Below are 25,498 nucleotides of genomic sequence, written 5' to 3' on the forward strand. Positions count from 1 at the left end.
TCACATCCATTCCACACCCGCCCTCCTTCCCCACTGTCGGAGTCGCCGGCAAGAAGGAACTGAGGAGCGGGTGGGCCGGCAGGGATATATATTGGGCGCCATGGCGGCGCCACTCCAGGGGGCGACCTGCCGGCCCACTGGAGTTGCTAGGGTAAAAGTTTTCCGACGAACGTGCACGCGCGGCGCGCACACCTAACTGGAATGGATGTGAGCAACACATCTCGAAGAACAACAGTTACAAAGGTGAGTAACCGTCTTTTCTTCTTCACACAGCACACAGTCAACCTGTGGAACTCTTTGCCTGACGAGATTGTGAAGGCTAGGACTATAACAGGGTTTTAAAGAGAGCTAGATAAAATCATGAAGGTTAAGTCCATTAATAGCTATTAGCCAGGATGAGTAAGGAATGGTGTCCTTAGCCTCTGTCTGTCAGAGGGTGGAGATGGATGGCAGGAGAGAGATGACTTGATCTTTAACTGTCAGGTTCACTCCCTCTGGGGCACCTGGCATTGACCACTGTCGGTAGACAGGATACTGGGCTGGATGCACCTTTGGTCTGACCCAGTATGGCCGTTCTTATATTCTAATTTTAAATTACAGAATGAAAAGTAGAAAATGTCTAGTACCTGTATTAAAGAAATACTTCAACTCTTCAGAATACTTCAGGTTGCGGAAATAAAAAAATATAACACCATAATAATAGAAATGGAAATATCACAGGCTACAAAAAAAGGCTGTTGGCATATATTGTTATCACCCTTCCTTGCAAAAGCCTTTGTTTTTAAAAAAAAAAAAATCATCTCTGCCACTTGTCCTGAAGGTCAGTGGATTTGAACCCCATCAGACCAGAAGGGGAAGAAAATTCTCTAAAATCAGAGACCCTGGCTAGGAATCTGTCAGCGCCCCTGAGGCATTTAAATCTAGGGACTTAGTTCAGCCACTTCAGCTGAGCTTAAGTCCTGTTTCATAATATGGGGCGAGAGGCAGCCTGTCAGTTAGCTAGGATTTGAACAATAGCTGACTTTATAGATTGATATCAATACCTCCTTTTCAGCCAGAAGTGAATAGCTAGTCAGGACCACTGGTGTAAAGTACTCCTTTTGCCAACAGCACTAAGGGAGTGGACTACAGGTTTTTCAGCCAGCTGCAGCTCCTGTATATCCTTAAGTATAGAGTCTATTTCAGCAATTCCATCTGGAGGTGACATGGCACATGGATTGTGGCAAAGGAAATGGTCTTAGCACTATCGCCAGATATAGATTTGGAGATAAGCATCCCTGGTCACTGACACAGTCTGGGAATCCAGGAGTGACTGTGAGTCCAGATATACCTAGAGATTGTAAACTTCCATGGTAAAGGGCAGACAACTCCTCTATAGTGGAGGCAGATACCAATCTGGGTATACTGCATTGTATAGATTCCATCAGTCATTATAGTTAATATAAAATTCATACCTTTAAGATATGCATTTTCATAACAGATTTATTGTGTAGATTTTATAATGCACATTTTCAAAATGCAATTTTTGCTTACCAATATTTGCACTTGATTGCTGAACTACAACACTTTGCCTGATATGGGATATGATATTTCTGCTACACAAAATTGTATAGTTTTATATTTGGGTGTTGCAGTTTTCTTTCTATTAAATTTGCATAGTTTGTAAATAGTTAAATAGTTTGTATTTAATTGGACAAACAAACCAAAACCCTAATGAACTGTTTTCAGTGGCCTGAATTTGGCACCGGTTGCAAGGCTCCGCACTACTTGGGAAAAACTTCCAAGCAAATATGAGAAGCTGTTTCAAGATCTTCAAGACTTGTTTGATCCATCTAGGAACATGGCAAAATATCGTAATGTCCTGAACAGCCAAAACCTACAGCCTCCCATTATTCCTCTCTTCCCTGTTATCAAAAAGGACCTTACATTCCTTCATGAAGGTAAATGCAAAATAGTTTGGTTCTTTATCTCCACAGAAAATGGATTTTGCAGCCTAGTAGCTGATACCATTATTATTTACTTGTCTTCTTTTTATGAAATATAGGAAATGACTCAAAAGTGGAAGGCTTGGTCAATTTTGAGAAGCTGAGAATGATTGCAAAAGAAATTCGTCATGTTGGTCGAATGGCTTCTGTTAACATGGATCCTGCTGTAATGTTCAGGACTAGGTAGGTTTGTCTTCAACAGAGCTTCAGTTGATTGAGACAAAAAGTTGAGTATCAATAATAAAATAAGTAATTCTCTAGTGCCCCTCCACAGCCCTTAACAAAAGAAACATTGCAAATGAAATAATGGAAGATGAGACTTTATCTTCCCACCTGTGGGGCCTCTTGTTCTTTCTGTGCCTGGAACACTCATAGAAGTCAATGGGAGTTTTCAGTTACAAGATTGGACTGTATAATTTCTGTATCACTGGTTGTATTACAGCATTATAGATATACAATGTCTCATTCACTACCTTGTACCACTTTTAGGTAATCACAGTTACGTGCTGTATCCGCATTTTAAAATCTGTTTTAAAAAGGAAAGCAATTACAGATTTTACCATGGAGGAAACAGTGTTTTATATTCTCCCACTGACAACCAATTTGCCTGATTCCATGATGAGATCCCACCAATTCATAGTCTGAATAAAGATATTCTATCTCACTATGTACTGTATTAGAGGAAAGTTTATGTATGAAATGTTGATGCATACGACAATCTAAATTGCTCACAGTTTACTACAAATAGGAATATTTGAACTTCAGCATAAATCAATGGTGCTGGAGAATGTGAAGTGATTGCTGTTTGGTTTTGTGTAGAGATAGTGTAATGCACTCTCGCTTAATTTGAACAAGAAGAGTTTTTAATATCTGATTGTGCTCCTCAGATAAGGCTGTTTTAATTTTTGTGGGCTTCTAGTACTGCTTGTCCTGAGGTCTGGTCTTTTCTTTCTGAGCTTGTGTTCTTTCTCTGTCTCTTCCTAAACCCATGCTTCACTCTTCATGGCTCTCACTTGCAGGAAGAAGAAATGGAGGAGTTTGGGGTAAGTGGTTGGAGACAACGCACACAGACAAACATTCTTTTCTGACCATTTGCATTGTTTTTCTACTTGCTGTCTTTAATTTTCTGATGCTTTGACATTTTTCTTTTAACCCTTTTGTACTTACAATAAGTTTAATCCAATGGTGCTTTTGCTTTTGAGGTCAAAAACACAAGAGCTGTGAAACTATTTACAGATATTTTTGAGTGAGATTTGGGGAAGGGTTGTTTATTTAGCACACCAATACAATTGACTTTAATATAACCAGTCTGGCTTGTAATAGAAAGGAAATTCCAAAATAGAATGGGGATAACTCTACAACTAAAATTTAGAACTAATTTACATATACCTGATAAATGACTGAAGATGAAATCCACTGATGTTAAAAACTGAAGTATCATGTTTTTTACAGCTCAACTAACTATATTTTCACTCTAAATCCAGCCTCCATTTTTTACTCTTAACAAATCAGAAGCCACAAATAGCTTCCATATATACATACACAAATTGAAATGCATGTCGTTTATTTCCTCATTGACTAATTGATCATTTGTTTAACAAAAAGCTCATCATACTCAAGTTAGGGCATAAAAAAAGATATTTTTTTTTCATTACTACTGAAATTGAGGTCTTTATAAACCCAGATTAAGACTATATTGAAGATACTTTCTAGATAATTTGTATTTAAATTTGAGGCTCAGCTACAGTTGTCTGTCAGCATTGCCTTGCTGCATGAGCTTTTCTTAATGTTCCAACCTTCTCAGTAGCTGACTTTTGTGAGAGGGCTATCTTGAATGCTTTTCTAGATGTGTGAACGGAGATTGCCTAGTTGGAGCAGAATAGGTTCCAGGCACTTATTTTATTTAATTATACATAAATTATTATTTTTAACCAAATAAAGAGATTTCTTGATTCTCATCTTCTATCTATTATAGCTGTTTGACTTACTGGAATGAGGCATGTAAGCTTTGACCGTAGACTGACATTCATGGAATCTTTTGCATGTTTCCAGTTTATGAAGTGATACTGTGGTGGACTAAGTGTATGTTTCTCCTCTTTCCCACTTCACTTCAGGTCTCTCAGCCAGAGCAGTACAAATGCAGCCGTGTTAGATGTTGCACAAACAGGGGGACACAAAAAGCGGGTACGTCGCAGCTCCTTTCTCAATGCCAAAAAGCTGTATGAAGATGCTCAAATGGCACGAAAAGTGAAGCAGTACCTCTCTAACTTGGACCTGGAAATGGATGAAGAGAGCCTCCAAACACTGTCTCTGCAGTGTGAGCCAGCCACCAACACATGTGAGCTTTTTCATGAAATAAGCATTATAAATAGCTGCTTATATCTGCATGTAACTTAACTTCTGGGCTATATCTTCCTGTCACTTACATGCCTGTTCTCTGAGCTCTTTTATGTGGAAAGGTCAGCAAAGATTTTATAATTAAAAACAATATGTGTTTTAAAGGAATTAAAGCTCTCTCCCTCCCTTTGCCTCTTTAAATAGGTATGGATACCGCAGTCCTCATTGTATGTTAACTCCTTTTAATTAAACTCAGGAGTTTTGAACCTTTTACTTAAAGATTGCTGAAACAGAAGTTAATTCCTTGTTTCTTCCATTTATTACAAAGTACCGAAGAATCCAGGGGACAAACGGTCTGGGAAACAGGAAACGTCACCAGTGGCACCTAGGGCAGGAATTCAGCAGAAGGTGCAGCAACAGCATAAAATAAACCAAGCATTGCAGGTCCCTGCTGTGTCCCTCTATCCCTCTCGCAAGAAAGTACCAGTGAAAGACCTCCCACCATTTGGTAAGTGAAATGAGCGGGCGGGTGTGTTTTGTTAAAAAGGTTTGAATGTTTTTGTATAGTTCAAGCGGGTGTATTTTGGAACTAGTGAAATATTTTAACATTTAGTTCAAGTTAGTGCTCTCAATTATCCCTCTGTCAGTTTAGACAGCATATATAAATCCTCCTCCTAGCAGATAAACAGAAGAAAACTACTCCTAGTAAAGGGGTCTGGCTGGCTTATCCTTTTCAGTTGTAGACTTGTTTGTATCTGGTGATAATAGGTCTTCTGGCTGGTTTACTAGACCCTTGGGCTTAAATTTTCAAGTCACTAATGATTTTGCTTGTCTCCATTTTTGAGTGATCAATCTGAGAGACCATAAAGGGGCCTGATTTTCAAAAGTGTTTGAGCATCTGCCCTCCAAAAATCAGGCCTGTCCAAGGTATGTCAAGTTGAGTACCCTCAGTCACTAATCACTTTTGAAAATGTGGGCTGTAGCTTTTAACTATTTCATTTGACACTTGCCCTTCACCACCACGTTCCCCCAAATCTTTTTCTATTGCAGTGCCAAAGTTCCACTGTTTGGGATGCCACAGATTGAAATAGGAGAATGGTAATATCTTATAAATAATTTGATTTCTCCGCGTCTTTCTCTGGCAGCTAAAGTAGCTCATTCTGTTGCAGTGTTTGAAGTAGTCTGAAATTTTTCATATCTGATTTGAATTAAAAACATATTCTCAAATTTGTTTCTAAGCAGGATACTCTAGCTATCCCCTTTATACAGGGAGTGATTTTCCAGAAACATTGCTCTATTCCGTCACCACCTGCTATTAGGGTCTCTCATACCTATTGTTTAGGCTACAAAAGAGGGATTTTAAAAAATGAACACCAAATGAACAAGAAATAATGTAGTATTAGTCTAGTTCTGTAGATTCTGCTGTCTAGAGGATCAAATAAACTGTGTTAATCAAATAATTCTGGATTATTGATTGCAACACGGCAGTACTCTAGATCAAATGCAAATTCTGCAGCATGCTTGAAAAAATAACTCCACTCCTGAAATTTGCAGAGCTGTCACATGTAGATCAATCTGCACTTTTAATCAGCAAACTTGATGCCTGTTTCATGAGAGCAGTTCTTCAGTCTTTGCTCTCTAAGTCTTCTCTAGGAGTTGTTACTGCTAGTCTCCAAAAATATAGGGTTTGTGCAGAGACGGTTCTCAAAGGAGAAAGGAAGAAAGCCAACTCTAGGAATATATTGCTCCACCAGATGTTCACTTGCCCAACTTTCCACACCACTTTCTTTGGTGATATTCTAAGCTATTTTGAATATCCAAAGCAACTGAAGAGCAGCTGAGGTCCTTTTATGTAACCTTTCAATAAACATTGGAATCTCTGAGGGATTGTGAACAACTCCACCCTTTTTTCTAGTTTTGTTCTCCAGGACTCATCACACGCATCTCTCAGGTGATAGATCTGCAGAGAAAATATTTTGGAACACAAGTTACAGGAGATCTTTTCGATGAACAGGTGGAAACGCACACACGCAATATTTTGCTAGTAGATGTGAACTGGAATCTAAAACAGAGTGGTCCAGTTTCATTGTCAAAGCTGAGTAAAATACAGAAATAAACAGCATACCGTAAATAGGAGTAAATTGTTTATTTTTATTTTAGATTATTAAAAGTGGTATTAGAGAGATGAGGTGGGCTAGGTAATTTTTATTTATTTTTTTATTGGACCAACTTCTGTGGGTGAGAGAGACAAGCTTTTGAGCTACACAGAGCTCTTCTTCAGGTCTGGGAAACTTAGGCTATGTCTACACTAGAGACCTTACAGCGGCACAGCTGTGCCGCTGTAATGTTTATGTATACACTCTATGCCCATGAAAGAGAGGTCTCCCATCAGCATAATTAAACCACTCCCAACGAGCAGCGGTAATTACATCATCGGGAGAGCGTCTCCCACCAACATAGCGCTGTCCACACCAATGCTTACGTCTTTGTAACTTATGCTGGTCAGGAGTGTGTTTTTGCATATCCCTGTGTGACATAAGTTTTACCAACAAAAATGCAAGTGTAGACGTAGACATACTCAGCGTGGCACAGCTGAATACAAGGTGGAACAAATCGTTTAGCATAAATAGTTAACACATGTTTCAAGGGATCATTCAAGGTGAAGTGGCCTGTTAACACCCTTCAAGTGATAGGGAGGAAAGGAAAGCGGGGAGGGACTGGGAGGGAAGCAGCTGGAAGCGTTGTTAGTGAGTTGTAGATAGCTGTAATAAGCCATAAATCAAGTGTGTCTATTCAGTCCATGATTTTTAGTGTCTAGTGAAGTTATGAATTTAAGCTCCCAGGCTTGTTTTTTGAAAGTGTTGTGCAGGTTTCCTGTGAGGATGAGTTCACTCAAAGTGGTATTAGTAAATCAAGGAAGATAAATATTTTATCTTTACAGGGTCCCTATAATGCATTGTAAAATTAACAAGTGTATATATTTCCAGCTTAATACATTCATTCATTCATTTTTCCTTAAAGGCATTAACTCCCCACAAGCTTTAAAAAAAATTCTTTCATTGTCTGAAGAAGGAAGTTTGGACCGTCACAAGAAACAAGCTGAAGACACAATATCAAATGCATCTTCACAGTTGTCTTCTCCTCCCACATCACCACACACCTCTCCAAGGAAAGGTATAATATGTGCAACACTTTCCCTTCCTTTTCCTGAAACCTGTAGGCTTTAGAAATAACTGTGAGGGGATATTGGAGACTAATGGCTTGTCTAGATGAACAATTAATGCACAGCAAGCTGGGATGTAAATCTACAGCACACTAACTGTTCACGTGGATTCTGCTACCAAACTAAAAGTTCACTAGTGCACACTGATCTACTTGCGTCTCAAAGCAGAATAAGTCAAAATGCCCTTTCATTGTGTGGTGGCATGGTCCACATTGACATTTAGTGCACAGCAGACTAACGCATTGTAGATTTACACCACAGTTTGCTGCATGCTACCTGTGTGTCTGGATAAGCCGTAAGGGTGATATCTTTCCCTACTTATGCTGCCACATGAGGATTGGCAGGGAAGTGGAGTAGTGATGCCCAAGTGGATGCTTTGGGAGCCATACTGTTATCAAAACACAGGAAGATGAGTTTAGAGCAGTGGTCCCCAGCACGGTGGCCGCAGGCACCATGGCGCCCGTGGGGGCATCTTAATGCGCCCGCGTCCTGGACCCCGGGAGAGCACCTGCTGAAATGCCGCTGAATTTAATCAGCATTTCGGTGGGGACGCCTCTCGATGACGACGCTTGTCACCAACAAGTGATGTCATCGAGAGGCGTCACCCCCAAATTTCGGCGGGGACGCCTCTCGGTGACGCCACTTGTCATCGACAATTCGACGACATTTCGGCTGGTGCTCCACCACCGCAGTGGTCCTTCATCTGACACCTGCCAGACGAAAAGGTTGGGGACCACTAGTTTAGAGTATCCTGGAGCCATCACACTAAGCAACTCTCCTTACTGCTACTTCAGAGAAAAACATATCTCCTTCAGTTGCCTCCTACCAAAGGCAGCATACATGGGCAGAAGTTCAGAGCTCATAGTGGCACCTTGGAGCATCACTGGGTATAATAACCAAACCAATGCTGATTTCTAAAGGAATTACTAGGTTAAAATCATGCCTACCTACTGTGCAATTGTGCTGGATGGAGAGGGACTGATGCAAGATTACAGGATTTTCCATGGAGTGTTAAAGGCTCAGATCAGTAAAGCATTACATTTCCTATACGTGAACACCTTAGTCATCCCAAGAATCAAGGTGGAAGTTTGACACATGGCTTTGCACAATGAGGCTTTCTTGACTGAGTTAGTTTCTATTAATTATCTTAAAATATACTGGTAGAGATTACTGTCCAGTGTGACTGGCCAAAACTGCAAATGAATTTAAACAAGATGATTTAAGACTCCTGATGAATTTCTGTCCTGTTTCCTTTTTCATTGTACTGGCTCTGGTTGTTAATTAAGAGAAAAAAGATCAAGTGCAGAAAAAAAATGTCACTATAGAAATGAAATAACATATTCCTATAGCAGGTAATCTCAAGGTCATTTTCTCCTCCTTTCCTTTTCAGAATAACATAGAAATCAATTTTAATGGCTGCATGAGAGAAAGTTGTATTAAAAAAATCTGTATCAGAGTTGAGACCCACAGAGTAAGAGCTCAGACTTGAGATAGAGCTTGGACAGTTCTAGATTTCACTGTAGTAATAACTCCCACCAAATTGCACTGTGATGCTGAGAAATTGAAACTTGTATGCATTTCATCTGGGTGTCACTCTCTCCTGTGTCTGGCAAATGGATATCTAAACTCTATTCTCATCCTACTGTTAGGTGGCAGTGGCAATCAGCTGAGATTTTATGGCACCAGACAGTCAGATCTAATCAGTTCCTCCTCTTCTCTTGAAAGTGAGAACATTAACAAGAATAACAGTGCACCACAGACCCGTAGGATAGGTGGGGCTTACAAAACCAGAAGGAAAAAGATCACACATGCAATTGGCTAATGTTTTTAAAAAGGATGAGGGGTCTGTCCTTCAAAAGTACAACTACATATCCAAAAGCACTGCTGAAGTGAGCTTTTTTAGGGGTGAGATAGAGGAGGATCTTATGCAGAAAATCCTTTGATGATCAACTCAAGTCTTTGTAAGATCTCAGCATAACTTTATCTTGTAGACTTTAGCAAGGTGTGAATTTATATGAATTTGATCACATTCTGTCAAGGCCAGTGCATTTATTGAAAAAGGAATCAGGATCAGATAAATGAAGAGGAAATGTAGTACTGTGTATTTGGTAAAGCAATCTGTGAAAATGGTTCTAAACTTCAAAGTATTTCCATGATTTAGTGGCACCATGAACTAATGTGCTTTCTCTCTTAACTTTAATCAGATCTGACAGAGTTAGGGAGAAATCCTCAGTTTGTATGAACTGCATAGCTCCACTGAAATCTCTTTGAAGCTTAATGGTGATTTTCAAACTAAAAATTATAATTGCATGCTTACATACAAAAGTATGTTGTTGAATGGCCTCTAACCTATCTTTTAAATTCTTTTTGTACAGCACCTTGCACAATGACTAGGGATCCTGATCATTACAGTAATACAAATATTTTGTAATAAAAATAATAGCTGATAGGGCATTCATCACAAAATTACATTTTAATAATTTACCTTCCTAAAGAACTGCTTTTAGGATAAACTTTCTAAGACTCTGGGCTTGGCTACACTGGCGCTTTACAGTGCTGGAACTTTCACGCTCAGGGGTGTGAAAAAACACCCCCCTGAGCACTGCATGATACAGCGCTGCAAAGCCTCAGTGTAATCAGTGCCGCAGCGTTGGGAGCGCGGCTCCCAGCGCTGCAAGCTACACCCGTAAGGGATGTGGTTTACGTGCAGCGCTGGGAGAGCTCTCTCCCAGCGCTGGCGCTCCAACCACACTCACACTTGAAAGCGCTGCCGTGGCAGCGCTTTGAAATTTCAAGTGTAGCCATACCCTATGTGTACACTACCACTTATGTCAGTATAACTTGTGTCGTTCAGGGGTGTGAGTAAGGGTTTGGCTACACTTGCAGCTGTACAGCGCTGGGAGTTACAGCTGTCTTCATACAGCTGTGTAGGGAAAGCGCTGCTGTGTGGCCACACTGACAGCTACCAGCGCTGCAGTGTGGCCACATTTGCAGCATTTGCAGCGCTGTTGGGAGTGGTGCATTGTGGGCAGCTATCCCAGTGTTCAAGTGGCTGCAACATGCTTTTCAAAAGAGGGGGGTGAGGGGGAACGTGGGGGAGAGAGAGTGAGTGGATTTTTGGAGCCGACACTATGTCAGCTTACTGCCTTGCAAATTCCGACCACTTCCTCCACCCCTCTTCATTCACTCTTAAATGCAAATAGCCTTCAGACCAGATAAGCAGCTGCTCCAACGGATTCCCTCTCCCCCGTGCTGTTTCTCTCCTCAAGCAAACATTAGCTGTGGACATTCTCTGCCTGCCTCTGCTCGAGCAAACAATTGCTGTGTTTGTTTTTTAGATAAGCAGCTCCGGGAGCCCGGAGTTCACAAAAAAACAAAGAGAGGCATCACAACAAAACAAAGGCCATGGCTACACTTACAGTTCTGCAGCGCTGGTAGTTACAGCTGTGTTCGTACAGCTGTGTAGGGCCAGCGCTGCAGTGTGGCCACACTGACAGCTACCAGCGCTGCAGTGTGGCCACATTTGCAGCACTTTCAGCGCTGTTGGGAGTGGTGCATTGTGGGCAGCTATCCCAGCATTCAAGTGGCTGCAACGTGCTTTTCAAAAGAGGGGGGTGGGGTCGAGTGTGACAGGCAGCGTGGGGGAGACAGAGAGAGTGGATTTTTGGAGCTGACACTGTTCTCAGCTCCCTGCCTTGCAAGTTCTAAGGACTGGAAGATACACAGTGCCTACCTTCAATCATTTTAAAAGTTTTGACCTCTCCCCCACCTGTCTCTTATTCACTAAATGCTAATTATGCACTCCTAAATAGCTGTCAGACCACATAAACAGTTGCTCAACATTACCCCTTCCCCCTCTCTCCTCAAGCAAACAGCTTTGAACATTCCAAAGCAACTCTCCTGCCTTCGCTGGCTCGCTCGCTGGAGCAAAGAGCAGCTGTGTTTGTTTTTTAGCGTAGCTACGGGGAGATCGGAGTTCAGCCATTCTTCTGGTTTGTTGTGGACAGGAATTCTGGGATACCTCCTTATACCCCGAAGGCCAATAAAAAGCGCTGGTGGTGTCCACACTTGCTGACCAGCGCTGCATCACCAGCGCTGGAATCGCTACACCCGAGGCAGACCAGGAGTACAGCCAGCGCTGCAACCAGGGAGTTGCAGCGCTGGCTGTGCTTTGCAAGTGTGGCCACATCCTGAGTTGCAGCGCTGTAACCCCCTCACCAGTGCTGCAACTCTCTAGTGTAGCCAAGCCCAAAGAGAGTTCTTTAGTTAAAAGCATTATGGGAAAATTCCGGAGGTCAGCTACAGCGTAGTAAGATTAATCGCTGTTTACACTGGCGCTCCAACGCTGCAGCACCAGCACTGTTGTCTTTATTCCTCTCGTCCGTGTGGAGTACAACCAGCGCTGTATGTGCCTTGCCAGTGTGAACAGGGAGTAAGTTACAGCGCTGTAAAGCTACCACCAGCGCTGTAACTCTCAAGTGTAGCCAAGCCCTAAGCCACCCTTTTGAGCAACACAAGTTACATTGACCTAAGCGCTCATGTGGACAGCACTATGTCCGAGGGAGAGCTTCTCCCGCCAACATAACTACAGCCACTTGTTGGGGGTAGATTAATTAAGTCAACGGGAGAGCTCTCTTCCATCAGCTTTAGATCATCTGCACTAGAGAGCTTGCATCAGTGCAGCTGCACTGCTGTAAGATGTCTAGTGTTAGCCATAGCCTAGAAAATGTTAATTGCCTGAAAACAAAGGATTAGATGGCCAGCTCAGGTTTAGCTGACAGATCTTACGTGCAGCGCTATAATCAAGGCCCATATTTGCAAGGTGATCGATCATCTACATGCAAAGTGTGAATTCTGCTGTTTTCTATGCTATCATGCAAATGGCCCAGTGCCGAAGTATTCTTGACTCTATTTGTTCAAAATGTGGAGACAAAATGAGAGAACATGTTAAAGTAAATGGCTTTGTCTTAGAGGGAATGACTCTTGTAGCCCCTCACATAAGCAGAACTTACACGGGAAACCTGTTTGGATAAATTAGACAGTGAAGGTCAGATGAATGGTACATAGGAATGTAGGAATTGCCATACTATCAGGCCTAAGGTCCATGTGATCCAGTATTCTGTCTCTGTCAGAGGCCAGTACTGGAAGCATCAGAGGCACCTTTAAGAAACCAGCAGTAAGTACATATGAAATAATCTGCTCCCTCACATAGGTTTCATCCTGATCTCTGTTAGAGATTGGCTTAAACTCTGAAGTATGAGACTTAATATTCCATCCAAAATTTCTGTTATCATTTAGTTATTGTAACTCTGGATATTCTGTTAGACAATAAATGTCAAATCCCTTTTTAATTCTTGCTACTTTCTTGGCCTCAGTAACTTCATGTGGGAATGAGTCTCACACTGTGTGAGAAAGTATTTCCTATTATCAGTTTTGAATTTGCCACTGTTTAATTTTTCCAAATGTTGTCAAATGCTTAATTTCATTGCAATATAAGATAGAGAGCAGAAGTTCTTAATTTGCCTTCTCTATACTGTACACATACATATACATTGGAATTGGAACTGCAGAATTAGGTGTTCAACAATTGTTTACCTTCTGTCATCAAACAACAGAAATCTCCAATAACATTTTTAAATGGTGGTGTTTCCCAAACACTTGCTTTGTTTTGACTTATTTTGTCCAAAAGAAATACAGGCAGTGGTGAAGAAAGTAAACCAAATGTTAGAATGGGACCAAGAGATGGAATGGAGAAAAAGGAAAATACTTTAATGATATCTAACTCAGTGTAAAATCCTCATCTAAAATAGTGTGTTTAGTTCTGGTCACCCCACCTCCAAAAAGGTTTTGGAAGAATTATGGAAGGGGGTTTAGAGCAGTGGCTCTCAAACATTTTTACTGGTGACCCCTTTCACATAGCCTCTGAGTGTAACCCCCTTTAAATTAAAAACACTTTTTAATATAAATTTAATACCATTATAAAAACTGGAGGCAAAGCAGGGTTTGGGGTGGAGGTTGACATTTTGCGACCCCCCCCCATGTAATAACCTCACGATCCCCTGTTTGAGAACCTTTGGTAAGGTGAGGGGAATGATTAAGAGAATGGAAAAACTCTCATATGAAGAGATATTGAAAAGATTAAGATTGACTACCTGACAAAGGAGATGAATAAGAAGGGATAGGATAAAAAATAATTTTTAAAAGAGAGGGTAGATCAGGATCTTCTGCTCACCTCATTTCATAATATGAACTTGAAAGCTGGTAAATTCAAAACTGGTAAAAGGAAATAATTTTTCACAACTAGCTTGTGGAATGAGTTGCAGGTATAACTGAGGCCAAAAGCATAGCAGAATTGAAAAATGGTAAGATATTTATATACATAACATGTATGTCCAGAGTTGTTATAGCAAATACTTAAAGGTTTGGAAGGAATGTAATTCCTCATACTTCAGGACTAAAAGCAAACTTTAACTATTGGAGGTTAGAAAGGAACTTTCTCTAGGGACAGAGGGTAACACTATAAGGTATTTTGCACCTTTCCTGTATGGCTCACTGTTGAAAACATGATCCTGGACTACATAGGCCACTGGCCTCATCCATCATGGCAGTTCCTATGTTCCAAGCTCCCCCTAGTCTGTGTTAACATACATAGACATAAACAATACTGCAAGATTGGGTGTTATGTCCTACAAAGGGAAATGTTTTAATATAATTCTAGAGATCCAAAAACACCAGGAAGTGATAAATTTGGCAGTAGTTTTGTAAAGAAGAGATCAGACTTTTCTAAATACAAATATTTCATGTTGCCACTGATCTTTAAACCTACATTCAGAAATAAAACAGCCCCATTTGACTGATGGTCTTGTTGCATATTTTTGTTGCATACAGTATGGCTCTTCTTAATGAAATGTATCCATAATTGTATTTGCTCCAATAGTACTGATATTGAATATCTATGCTAATGCTTGAACTTTTCTTCAAGAAGTCTTTTGGTTGTAAATTTAGAATGTCTATTTAATGTTATTCTGGTCCTTATGCAGGTTATACTTTGGCTCCCAGTGGCACCGTGGATAACTTTTCAGATTCTGGTCACAGCGAAATTTCTTCCAGATCTAGTATTGTCAGCAATTCTTCATTTGACTCCATGCCAGTGTCACTGCATGATGAGAGGAGACAGAGGCATTCTGTCAGCATTGTGGAGACTAATCTTGGTGTGGGGAGAATTGATAGAAGAGCCATGATTGAACCAGATCAATACAGCTTAGGGTAGGATTGTATATATTTACGTTTTTTAAAAAAACTCTCTTCTGCATCTGTTGTAGAAATTTTCTCCCTTCTGTGAGAGAATTCCACTCTCTCCTTCCAGATTACCACTTCTATATTACCTCTGTTTTTATAATACTTTACGTTCAGATGAGAAAATATACCCAATCCCACATTGTTCTAATGTCTACAGCAGTGTCAGTAACTATGTGCACCTGCTCTTTACCTTTAGAGCATTCATAAATGCTACAGGTGATCCTCACTCCTGTGGCAGGCTAGTGTTGTGACAAGAAGTGTTTTAAGTACAGTATTATCCTTATTTTACAGATGGGGGGGAACCTTTCAACTGAATCCCAAAGTATGTCACATTTTCATCAATACCTTTTTAGTAACTGCTGAAGTGCTTTGTTGTCAAAGATAGCCTTACCGAAAGAATGCCCTGTACTCAAAATTGACCAAGTCATTAGTTAGTACCAATTACATCAGGGGTCGGCAGCCTTTCAGAAGTGGTGTGCTGAGTCTTCATTTATTCACGGTAATTTAAGGTTTCACATGCCAGTAATATATTTTACTGTTTTTTAGAAGGTCTCTCTCTGTCTATATTATGTAACTAAACTATTGTCATATGTAAAGTAAACAAAGTTTTCAAAATGTTTAAGAAGCTTCATTTAAAATTAAATTAAAATACTGATATTACGCCACTGGCCCGCTTAGCCCGCTGCCGGCCTGGGGTTCCGTTCACCTAGGCCGGCAGCAGGCTGAGTGGGACCGGCAGCTGGGACCCCGGCTGGCAAGCAGCTGGCAGCCAGAACCCCAGACCAGCAGCGGGCTGAGCAGGGCCGGCGACCGGGACCCCAGACCAGCAGTGGGCTGAGCGGCTCAGCTCACTGTCGGTCTGAGGTTCCGGCCCTGCCCACATAAAGTGGGTACCTTCCTTCCCCCTGGTTCGAGCCCATTCTCTTTCTCTCTCTCTGCACTGAACTGAGGGTGGGAGTGCACTGAGCAGTGGGCTGGGGGTCAGGAGCAGGCTGGGAGTTGGGGTGTAGGGTATGGCCAGGAGCTAGAATGAGGGAGGGGTCTTAGGGTTGAGGCAGAAGATTTGGGTTTGGAATGCTTACCTGCGCAGCTCCCATTTGGTGTGAGGGATGCAGGTGGGAATGGGGGGACAGTGAAGGAGTTCCCATTTGGTGCTCTGTGTGGGGGTGCAAAAGTTGGCTAGGGGGTGTGAGGAGGGTGCAGGAGTCAGGGCAGAGGACTGGGGGCATGTGAGGGGGATGCAAGGGTCAGGGTATAGGATGTGGCGGGGGTGTATGTGTGGGAGTGCTGGAGTCAGGGCTGGGGTAGTGGGGGGTGCAGGGGTCAGAGCAGGGGGCTGAGGGTGCAGGGGTCAGGGCAGAGGGCTGGGGATTTGGGGGGGTGCCACGGTCAGGGCAGAGGGCTGAGTGTGTGAGGGGAGTGCAGGAATCAGGGCAGAGGCGTGGGGGTGTGGGGAGGGGAGGGCGGGGAGCTGAGTGGGAGTTGGGGCTCCTGAGCTCCTGAAGGGGTGGTGTCTGACGCTTGGGTGAGGAGTTCTGGGAGCGAGAACTCTGGATTCCTAGGTTTCCATCTGGGCTGTAGTTGTTCGAGGGGATGGGAGGCAGACGGAGACTAGGGCTCTGGACTCCTGGGTTCTGCCCCCAATGCCAGAGGGCTGAGCGGAGCCGGTGGCCGGGACCCTGGCAGGCAGCAGCGTGCCATTAAAAATTGGCTCATGTGCTGTCTTTGGCGCACATGCCATATGTTTCCAACCCCTGAATTACATTAAACTTTGGATATAGGAAAGCTATGCTATAGATGATACTTTTATCAACTGTGTTTTTCATTAGCTGTCAAATTCTCTTGGATTTTAAGCAATGAATGCTTCACAGTTCTGATTTGCTGATTATCACTTATGATATAATTGTAAAATTTCTCTTCCTTTCTTTCTATCTTTTACATCTAGTTCATATGCACCACTGTCAGAGAACAGAGGCCTGTATGCTGGAGCAACTGTGCTTTCTTCTCCCAGTACAGAAGAGCTCTCACAGGATCAGGGGGATCGCACTTCACTTGATGCCGCAGACAGTGGCCGTGGCAGCTGGACTTCTTGCTCAAGCGGTTCTCATGACAACATACAGACAATACAACACCAGAGAAGCTGGGAGACTCTTCCTTTTGGACATGTTCATTTCGATAGTTCAGGCGATGGGGCAGGATTATGGGCCTCAGGCAGTCATATGGACCAGATGATGTTCCCCGATCATGGCACAAAATATGGCAGGCAGAGTCAAGGTAGGGAGGGCCTTGATCAAGCACAGTCCAGAGCAAGCTGGGCATCCTCAACAGGCTACTGGGGAGAGGACTCAGAAGGTGATACAGGTACCATAAAGCGGCGGGGTGGGAAGGATGTTTCAATTGAAGCTGAAACCAGTAGCATAACATCTGTAACAGCAGAGGAGTCAAAGCCAGCTCCCATGTCCTCTCATATAACTGTATCATCAAGTAGTGCAAAGGGGCTTATTGGTAAGTTATATTTTGTTTACCGTGAAGTATCCTGTTCATTTACCTATAGATGTGAATTTACTATATAAGTATTTTGCTTTAATCTGATTTGTTTTTAAAGCAAAAAGCACAGTCAATTTGTAGTTTCTCTCAAATTTTGCCCTTCAGTTGTGTGTTTGCTGCTGAGAAAAGCATTGCTTTGTAATGTAGATACTCATTCGTGAGTTATGTGGCCTCTTGTACTTCCTCCCCAAGTGCCATAAAATCAAGAATTCAGCTCAACTGTTGGTGGTTGGTATTTTGATATGCTAATGTATTTAGGTCACCACTTTCAAGCTTGGGTGACTGAAGTAAGGCACTGAAGTCTATATGCAGGGATCTCATTAAATGTGACATGACTCTCAATATTCTACTCTACAAGTCCTTGTGACTTCAGTGGTAGTTGTGGATGTTCATCACCTCTGAAAATTGGGTCACTCTTAGTGCCTAAATACAGATTTAGATGTCTGACTTCAGATACCCTTGTTTGAAGATGTCTGCCTTGGTGCCTAGGAAATCAAGGACCTGGAACACTAGGAGAGACCTTTTGCTAAAGGAAGTGAGGTTACTTTTTAAAATTATTTTTTTTCTGGGTTGAATTTTCATCCAAATATTTACCCCTTTACCTGTGCAAGATGGATTTGGCCAATCTGAGGCCACTGTTTTCTGTAGCCATTTTATTCCCTCAAAACTCTCCCCCGTTTCAATCTATCCTCATCCTGAAGGAATATATGGCACTGTGTGAGAACTATGTGGTCTGCCAACATGACAGTGTAGTTAGGGCATAATGGTAAACATCATTTCCATTCAGAAACAAACTATATTACTTAGCAGTTGGCCCAGCCCCCAAAGTTTCATCTGCAGATCTGAATTTCCTTAAAGGATGAAGAAGAGCAGATGTTTTGGTTGAGGCCTATCTCTAGTACCACTCACATCATGTAGTTTCTATTAGCATGTGGAATGACAGGCTTGACAAATGTGCTTCCAGGCTCTGCTCTTGAGCAAGGCAGCAAACATCCACCATGCCACTAGGAGGCCTATGTCTAAAAAAATATAGTTTATAAAGATTTCAGAAATATAAGAGAAGCCTGAAAGTTCCAGTCATTTCATTTCCATCCAATTCAGCATCAATGGATGCTTGCTTCTGCATTATTATTATCATTGCACAGCTCTTCCCCACAGAAGCAGCATAATTCATCTTCCCATGGTCATATCAGTTTAACTCTATATTGGTCCTATGCAATTGATGAAGCGCTGTGATCGGGAACAGGAGCACTGATATAATCCTGGGGTGGAAGAAGTGAGTGGGGTCAAAGCGAAAGAAAACAAGGAGACAAATGTGGGTAGAGTGAAGTGAGAACAACCTGCTAGTTTAGTGGCAGCACATCAGAGTTGATTTGAGTGACTAACAGGGAAGTGAGGAAAGAGGTTAAGAGAAAACAAAATGGTTTGTATTTTCAAGAGTGAGAAAAAAGAAGAGAAGGAGGGAAGGGAAGAGACAAACACATGAAATTGATGGTAACAGAAGCCAGAGGAGAGAGTAGCGAATAGTTTAATGTTGGTAGAAAGAGAATTATATTTGAGATTTTCGGATACCAATCTGTTTCAGAAACCCCTAAAACCTCTTTAAAATTTTTTCCACACTCCCTCTGCCTAGATTGCATTTGGAAAAGAGCCACTATTCAAACACAGTTGTTCAATACAGTTGGCCTTATGTTAGAGATTAGTGCCTATGGTAGAATCATTTTTCTTCCTATTTATAATATTGTTAGGTCCCATCAGCACAAGTTACATTAATAGATTCCTTGTTTAACATGGTGAATTTCACACTATATAAATCTAAGGGAGCTTTTTCCATGAGATTCAGCACCCTCTCAACTACAAGAAAGAAAGAAACAGTCTTTATGCATCGTCCTTTCAAATAAATAGGAAGGTTTAACAGATCTGTTCTGTCACACTAGATGAATGCATTGGCTACATGTTTATTAATATTTCTATGTTTTTAGTGTCAACACCGTAATTTAAAAGATCATAATTAAGAGTCAAAGTGACCACTTTAGTGCCCTTGTGAAATCTTTCTAAATGTAGACTCAAAACCACCATACTATAGTAGTTCATACTCTGCTGCTGTTCTTCTCCACCAGAGGACTAAAAGTTCTTTTTCAGTATATGTGCATTTTCCGTTGTCCTCTGTGTTGACAATTTGACCACTCCTGTACAAACATGTGATGCTGTCCTTTCCCAAAGGAGTTAAACTATCTACAGACGTTAGGAAATTGACCAATAGTATCCTGGGACCAACACTGATACAACAACACTGCAAACAATAATTAGTCATCATTTTTTAAAAGTTTAATGGTAGAAGTGTGTTTTAGGGAGGAATTTGAAGGATAGAATTAATACAGTAAAAGACAGAAAATCAGTGGAAGACCCTAAATGAGAAATGCAGATTTTTCCCATTGTTAATTTTTCTTGTCCCATGTCATGACTGACTAGAAAGGATTTTCTTGAGATCTTAATTAACATGCACCTAACGAAAACTGTTACTCTAAAGAGATGTTAAGACTCTCCAAACTCCCTGACTAGAGTTTTCATATCTATAGGTTTTTTAACCTCTGAAATTTTTTTCAATTTCTTAATTTCCCAGTTTTTAAACTACTTGTCACAGTATTTGATTTGCATTTCTAATACCTGTGGGGCAGGTATAGAAACTTCTGCGGCCTGAAAGACATGTTAATAAGAAGCTAGCGTAAAACTGAATAAGCAGAGGGAATTTTTCCAAACTCAGGCACTTTGGTTCACAACTGAATATCTACCATTGCTCCTTCATCTGGGAAGTCTACATATTTTTTAAATGAGATGATAGGACTTAAGTTGTTTGAATTTGTGAGTGTTACCTTTTTTTCTTGACTGACAGTATTTTAAAGCTTCAGAGTATAGTATATTAGGTCCTGACCTGCAGAGACCTATGTGCTTTATTTCATGTGGTGTGAGCAGTCCCTTTGACTTCAATGGGTAATTGTATTGACTTATATAAGTTCTTGCAGATTCGGGGTTTTAGTGGAAATGTCACTTAATTTGCATAATTCTATTGCATGTACAGTTTAATGGACAGTAAGATATTTTGTCCTGTACTAAGAGAGGCTTAGCCAAGTATATAACCATTGCCTGCATGTTGAAAACACAGTCATGCTGTATATACTGTGTTTTACCAAAAGTGTTTCTTACATGATTTCTGTTTTTAAGGTGATAATGTTGATACCTGTATAATATTTAATCTTAACCTGTTGTATATGGATCAGATCTCGATTTGGTTGATATATTTCTTTCTTTCTCATTGCTCAAATTATGTTTTGAACATATTTTCCCAAGTTACTGTCTCTTATGGTAGTGTATTATTTTTCTGCAGCACGAAAAGAAGGTCGATATCGAGAACCACCTCCAACTCCCCCTGGTTATGTAGGAATACCTATTGCAGACTTTGCGGAAGGAGTTTCCCATCCAACTAGAAAACCTCCGGATTACAACGTAGCACTTCAGAGGTCTAGGATGGTAGCACGGACATGTGAGACCCATGGGACTTCAACTTTGCAGCAGCAATCACAAGGTCACTCAGCTAGCAGGCCTGTGAACAAACCTCAGTGGCACAAACCAAATGAGTCAGATCCACGTCTTGCTCACTATCAGTCTCAAGGGTTTTCCACAGAGGAGGATGGTAAATTTCTAATGCTTTGAAAACATTAATTAAGGGCTAGATTTAAACAGTCCATGAGCATTTTCACATGCATTGGAAATTCTGGCTCTAAATTTAATTGTTTTTCCACCTATCTTTTTTTTTAGGGTTTTTTTTACCTTTTTGTTTCTAACTTTACTGTTTTATGCCAGAGAGTCTTAATTTATTTTTAAAATGTTGAATTAGAAGTTTTGTGCAGTCTTTATTCAGTTGAGCTCTGCAGCTGAGGATACCAAGGAAATATTTCAAGCTTCATTAATTTTTTTTTTGTTACAAATTTTCATGTGACTTTGAGAGATTTATGAATTTGCCCACAGATGTTTTGACATTTCGGCCAGTGAACACTATTACAAGCCACTTAGGCTTCAGAAGTTTTAATTTAAATAAAAACATTTGAAAATGAAGTGGTTTGTGGACAACTACAACCAGGGCCAACCACAGGATACCTCACTAAGCTATTAGAGATTTAGCAGTCTCTGGTTGAATGTTGTGCTTTCCAGGAGGAGGAAAAGCCAAGCCCACACAGATAAGATGCTTCTATGTCTTACTTCCTTTGGAAATACACTTCCAAAGAAATACAATCTTGATGATTCTATAGTTAAAGCTGGCTTGCTTCATTTAAAATAACAAAGCATGCTCTGAATTTATGATTTTGAGATTATTTTACCTTAAGGGAAAAGGGGAGGGAAAAATAATTACCTGTAGCAAATAAATATATGCTTAATTTTTACAGAGGAATGGAATATGTGTGAACAGAGCAAATTTATTTCATTCAATAACAATCTAGTTTTAAACTGATTAAAATTTATTTTCCCCCCATCCTATTGTTTGCAGAAGATGAACAAGTCTCTGCCGTCTAAGAATTGGGGCTTTTCTGGATCCAGAGTGAGCCACCTTAAAGGAGAGCACAAGAAGACGTCCCTAGTATAGGAGCCTTGGAACTATAATTAAAGGATGGTAGACCTATTTGCCTCCTTCCCTGCCTTAAAGCAGCATGGGGCTTCTTCTCCCCCATTCCTCCCCCCTTTCCCCTTGCATGTGAAATACTGTGAAGAAATCGCCCTGGCACTTTTCAAACTGTGTTGCTTGAAATGCACAGTGCAGCAATCTCCAAGCTACCACTGTCGCTGTCTGCCACATCACACAGTATCATTCCAAATTCCAAGATCATCACATCCTTAACTCTGGCTGCATTTCCCAATGCCTGGAAGGGTTTTGAAATCTTCCTTTTAGATTTTAATCATAATCCTAGCACTTTATCTCATTGGGATAATGAGATATGCTAGTTGTCAAACGACATTGAGCCTTTAACATACAAAGAGAAAAACACATTGAAATCCTTCAAGTATACAGTGCTTGTTTGCTTGTTTACAATGCCTTTGTTACAGTGCTGTATGTTGTTGTGTTCAGAAAGCAAATGTTACACCTGCATAATAATTACAGTATTATTTCAGACTTTTTAGTAGGGTTGCCAGCCTGGGCTTCTAAAAACAAAACTGATATGGCTGAGCAGGGCCGAATGGAAGGCAGAAAGGGTTTTAGGATACAGCCTTTCATTGACCACCTAGCTCCACTCTTAAAATGCCCCACCCTGGAGTCTTAGAAAGTTTGTAAATCATAGGATAGTATTTTGAAATGGGTCTAGCACCAATGCAGTGCTAAATGCTTGCAACTATCTAATGGGGGAAAACAGGACAACTTGTATAGTTTGTACCATACAATTTGTATACCTGTGCCTTGTGAAATACAGGATGGCATAGTTTTTTTGTTTGTTTGTTTGTTTTTAAGTCCTATTCAAATGAGACAGATGGTAAACCCCACCTTTAAATTATTTTTTTGTCTTACTAAAGTTAGAAAGTTAGTTACTTTAAGAGAAAAATGAACTGGATAACATTGCAGTGAAGGCAATTTGGGATGTCACAGCTAATGTCAGCTGTTATTTCTGTTCTAATAATCTCTCTCTATTGACTTGGCATTAGGGAATAAACAAGCCTTTAAATTATGAAAAAACACATTTAGACACGCGAGCCTTTGCAGTGCAGAAATAGTCACAATTGTTAATGGCTTTATGGAACACTGCATGTGTAGAAAAGGCCAATGTGTAGCAACCACCTGCTCACAGCTGCTATTAACCCTATAATGACTGAAATGATCCTTCCCCTCTATTTTTGTGTTGTTTTTGCACAGACTCCGGAAAAGTGAAGGCTGCCAATCCAAGTAGTACTCAAATGTGAGGAACTGCTGGTCTTGGTTTTTTGTTTTTTTTTCATTGAACTCAGCTGATCATATTGATCAGTAGATAAACGTAAATATCTTCAACTTTAAAAATCAAATTGCAGTGTTTTTTCACTGTATCAAACAATGTCAGTGCTTTATTTAATTATTCTCTCTCTTGTAATCATGGCTTTTGTCTATTTGCTTATATATCACATTGTCGATTATGAATTTGTAATTTTACATGTAATATGCATTATTTGCCAGTTTTATTATATAGGCTATTGACCTCATGTGCATATAGAAAGACAGAAACCTAGCTCTATCACAAGTTGCACAAATATTATATAAGCATTAAGTAACTGTAGACCATAGGACTGCTAATCTCAGTTCACTCTGTGATGTCAAGTGCAGAATGTACAATTAACTGGTGATTTCCTCATACTTTTGATACTACTTGTACCTGTATGTCTTTTAGAAAGACATTGGTGGAGTCTGTATCCCTTTTGTATTTTTAATACAATAATTGTACATATTGGTTATATTTTTGTTGAAAATGGTAGAAATGTACTATGTTTATGCTTCTACATCTGATTTGTATGAAGCTGAAAAATAAATAAATATAACATTAATGCAGTCCATATTGATTCTTACACATTTTACAGGTTCATCATATTTGAGCAAATTCAATTTTGAAAATAATTTACTTCGCTGTACATGAATATTAAAGGAATGCTATCAAGTAATAGGTACAAAACTGAAGTGGAGATTTTTTAAACCCACTGTGTTGTTGCCAATAAATTAGTATGTCCATTACTAAATCAAAATGGCCAGCAGAGGCATCAGAGAGACAAGGATTGTGCTGACATCATTGCTGTTGATACACAGACAAGCAAGGTAAATAAGGAGGGCCATGTTGGCTTGGGACTCCATAAGACTCGGGGGCAATGAATCCATATTTGCAAAATTTGGGGTGAGGAGAAGTGTGGAAAGATGTTACCTACTTAGAAACTTGAAACTATTGCATGTAATGAAAAGTACCTGAGAGTGTTCCTTTTAACAAAAGCCAGATGCTGTAATCTATATAATGTCACAAGTGTTTGTTCTTTTGTGGGCGTTGTGAACTCAAGCTCCTTGTAATTGGGTACAGGAGACTGGTTTAAAACATCTTTTCTTAGCCTATCCATTGGTTATATTTGGCTTGTATTTAAAAAAAAAAATAAGTAAAGTATTATTTCCAAATGAAAGTTACTGCTTTAGAGAAAAGAGCACAGAATGGTTTGGATTTTCTCTATAACCTTTCATAATATGACCCTAAAAAACACCCCAAACTCAAGCTCTAATAATATGTATAGTACCTGTTTTCATAAAAGAACACTGGACATGTAAGAGTCAAGTGATGATTTCAGTTACTTTTCATCTCTGGAATATGTGCCACTTCAAGGCCCGGTAAATTTTAAATAGGATTGGATTTTTGAGGGGAGGTGATATTTTTGTTGTTTTTGCAGTAACTAATCCATGTTAATCTGTGGCTCATGCCTCTGGATGAATTTCAACAAGTCAGATCAGGGCTATCACAGCAATAACTTTTCTTATGACATTAACAGAAATGGAATAAACATTTCTTTTATATTCAATACTTCATAAATATTTCTCCTGCGAACAGTGGTTCTTAGGGAATACTAATCATGACAGATTTTTTGAATGACAATGATTTTCCCCCAGTTGGTGTGGTGATGTGTGTGATCAGCGTCGGCCCCAGGCACCAGTGCTCCAAGCACGTGCCTGGGGCAGCAAGCCGCAGGGGGCTCCCTGCCAGTCCCTGCAAGGGTGGTAGTCAGGCAGCCTTCAGCGGCTTGCCTGCAGGAGGTCCGCCGGTCCCGCAGATTTGGCTGCAATTTGACGGTGGGTACGCCAAAGCTGCGGGACAGGCGGACGTCCCGCAAGCATGCCACCGAATCCGTGGGACTGGGGACCTCCCACAGGCAAGCCGCCAAAGGCTGCCTGACTGCCGTGCTCGGGGCAGCAAAAAAGCTAGAGCCGCCCCTGTGTGTGATTCACTTGCAAGTGTGTCATTTTGCTCCATGTTTGTCATACTGCTGTATTATACGGATCCACTGCCCTCTACTTTATCCCTTCCCTTTCTTCTGTTCGGTGGCTCTAGGACAACTGTTAGGAAGAAAC

The 25,498-nt window shown here is 40.8% G+C and overlaps 1 protein-coding gene across 1 annotated transcript in view; it reads left to right on the top strand.

The window, feature by feature from the left end:
- Nucleotides 1–23,900, top strand: part of RAPGEF2 (Rap guanine nucleotide exchange factor 2) — a 321,965-nt gene extending 298,065 nt beyond the window's left edge. The window contains exons 19-28 of the mRNA XM_050945499.1: nt 1,729–1,940; nt 2,045–2,168; nt 3,005–3,028; nt 4,100–4,323; nt 4,651–4,830; nt 7,344–7,496; nt 14,586–14,811; nt 16,790–17,349; nt 20,777–21,082; nt 21,935–23,900. Coding sequence (XP_050801456.1) covers nt 1,729–1,940; nt 2,045–2,168; nt 3,005–3,028; nt 4,100–4,323; nt 4,651–4,830; nt 7,344–7,496; nt 14,586–14,811; nt 16,790–17,349; nt 20,777–21,082; nt 21,935–21,960 — 2,035 coding nt within the window. The 3' untranslated portion in view covers nt 21,961–23,900. The remainder of the gene's footprint in view (nt 1–1,728; nt 1,941–2,044; nt 2,169–3,004; nt 3,029–4,099; nt 4,324–4,650; nt 4,831–7,343; nt 7,497–14,585; nt 14,812–16,789; nt 17,350–20,776; nt 21,083–21,934) is intronic.
- The last annotated feature ends 1,598 nt before the right edge of the window (nt 23,901–25,498 follow it).

This window comes from Gopherus flavomarginatus, chromosome 3 (genome assembly GCF_025201925.1).
Source record: "Gopherus flavomarginatus isolate rGopFla2 chromosome 3, rGopFla2.mat.asm, whole genome shotgun sequence".
Taxonomy (NCBI): Eukaryota; Metazoa; Chordata; order Testudines; family Testudinidae; genus Gopherus; species Gopherus flavomarginatus.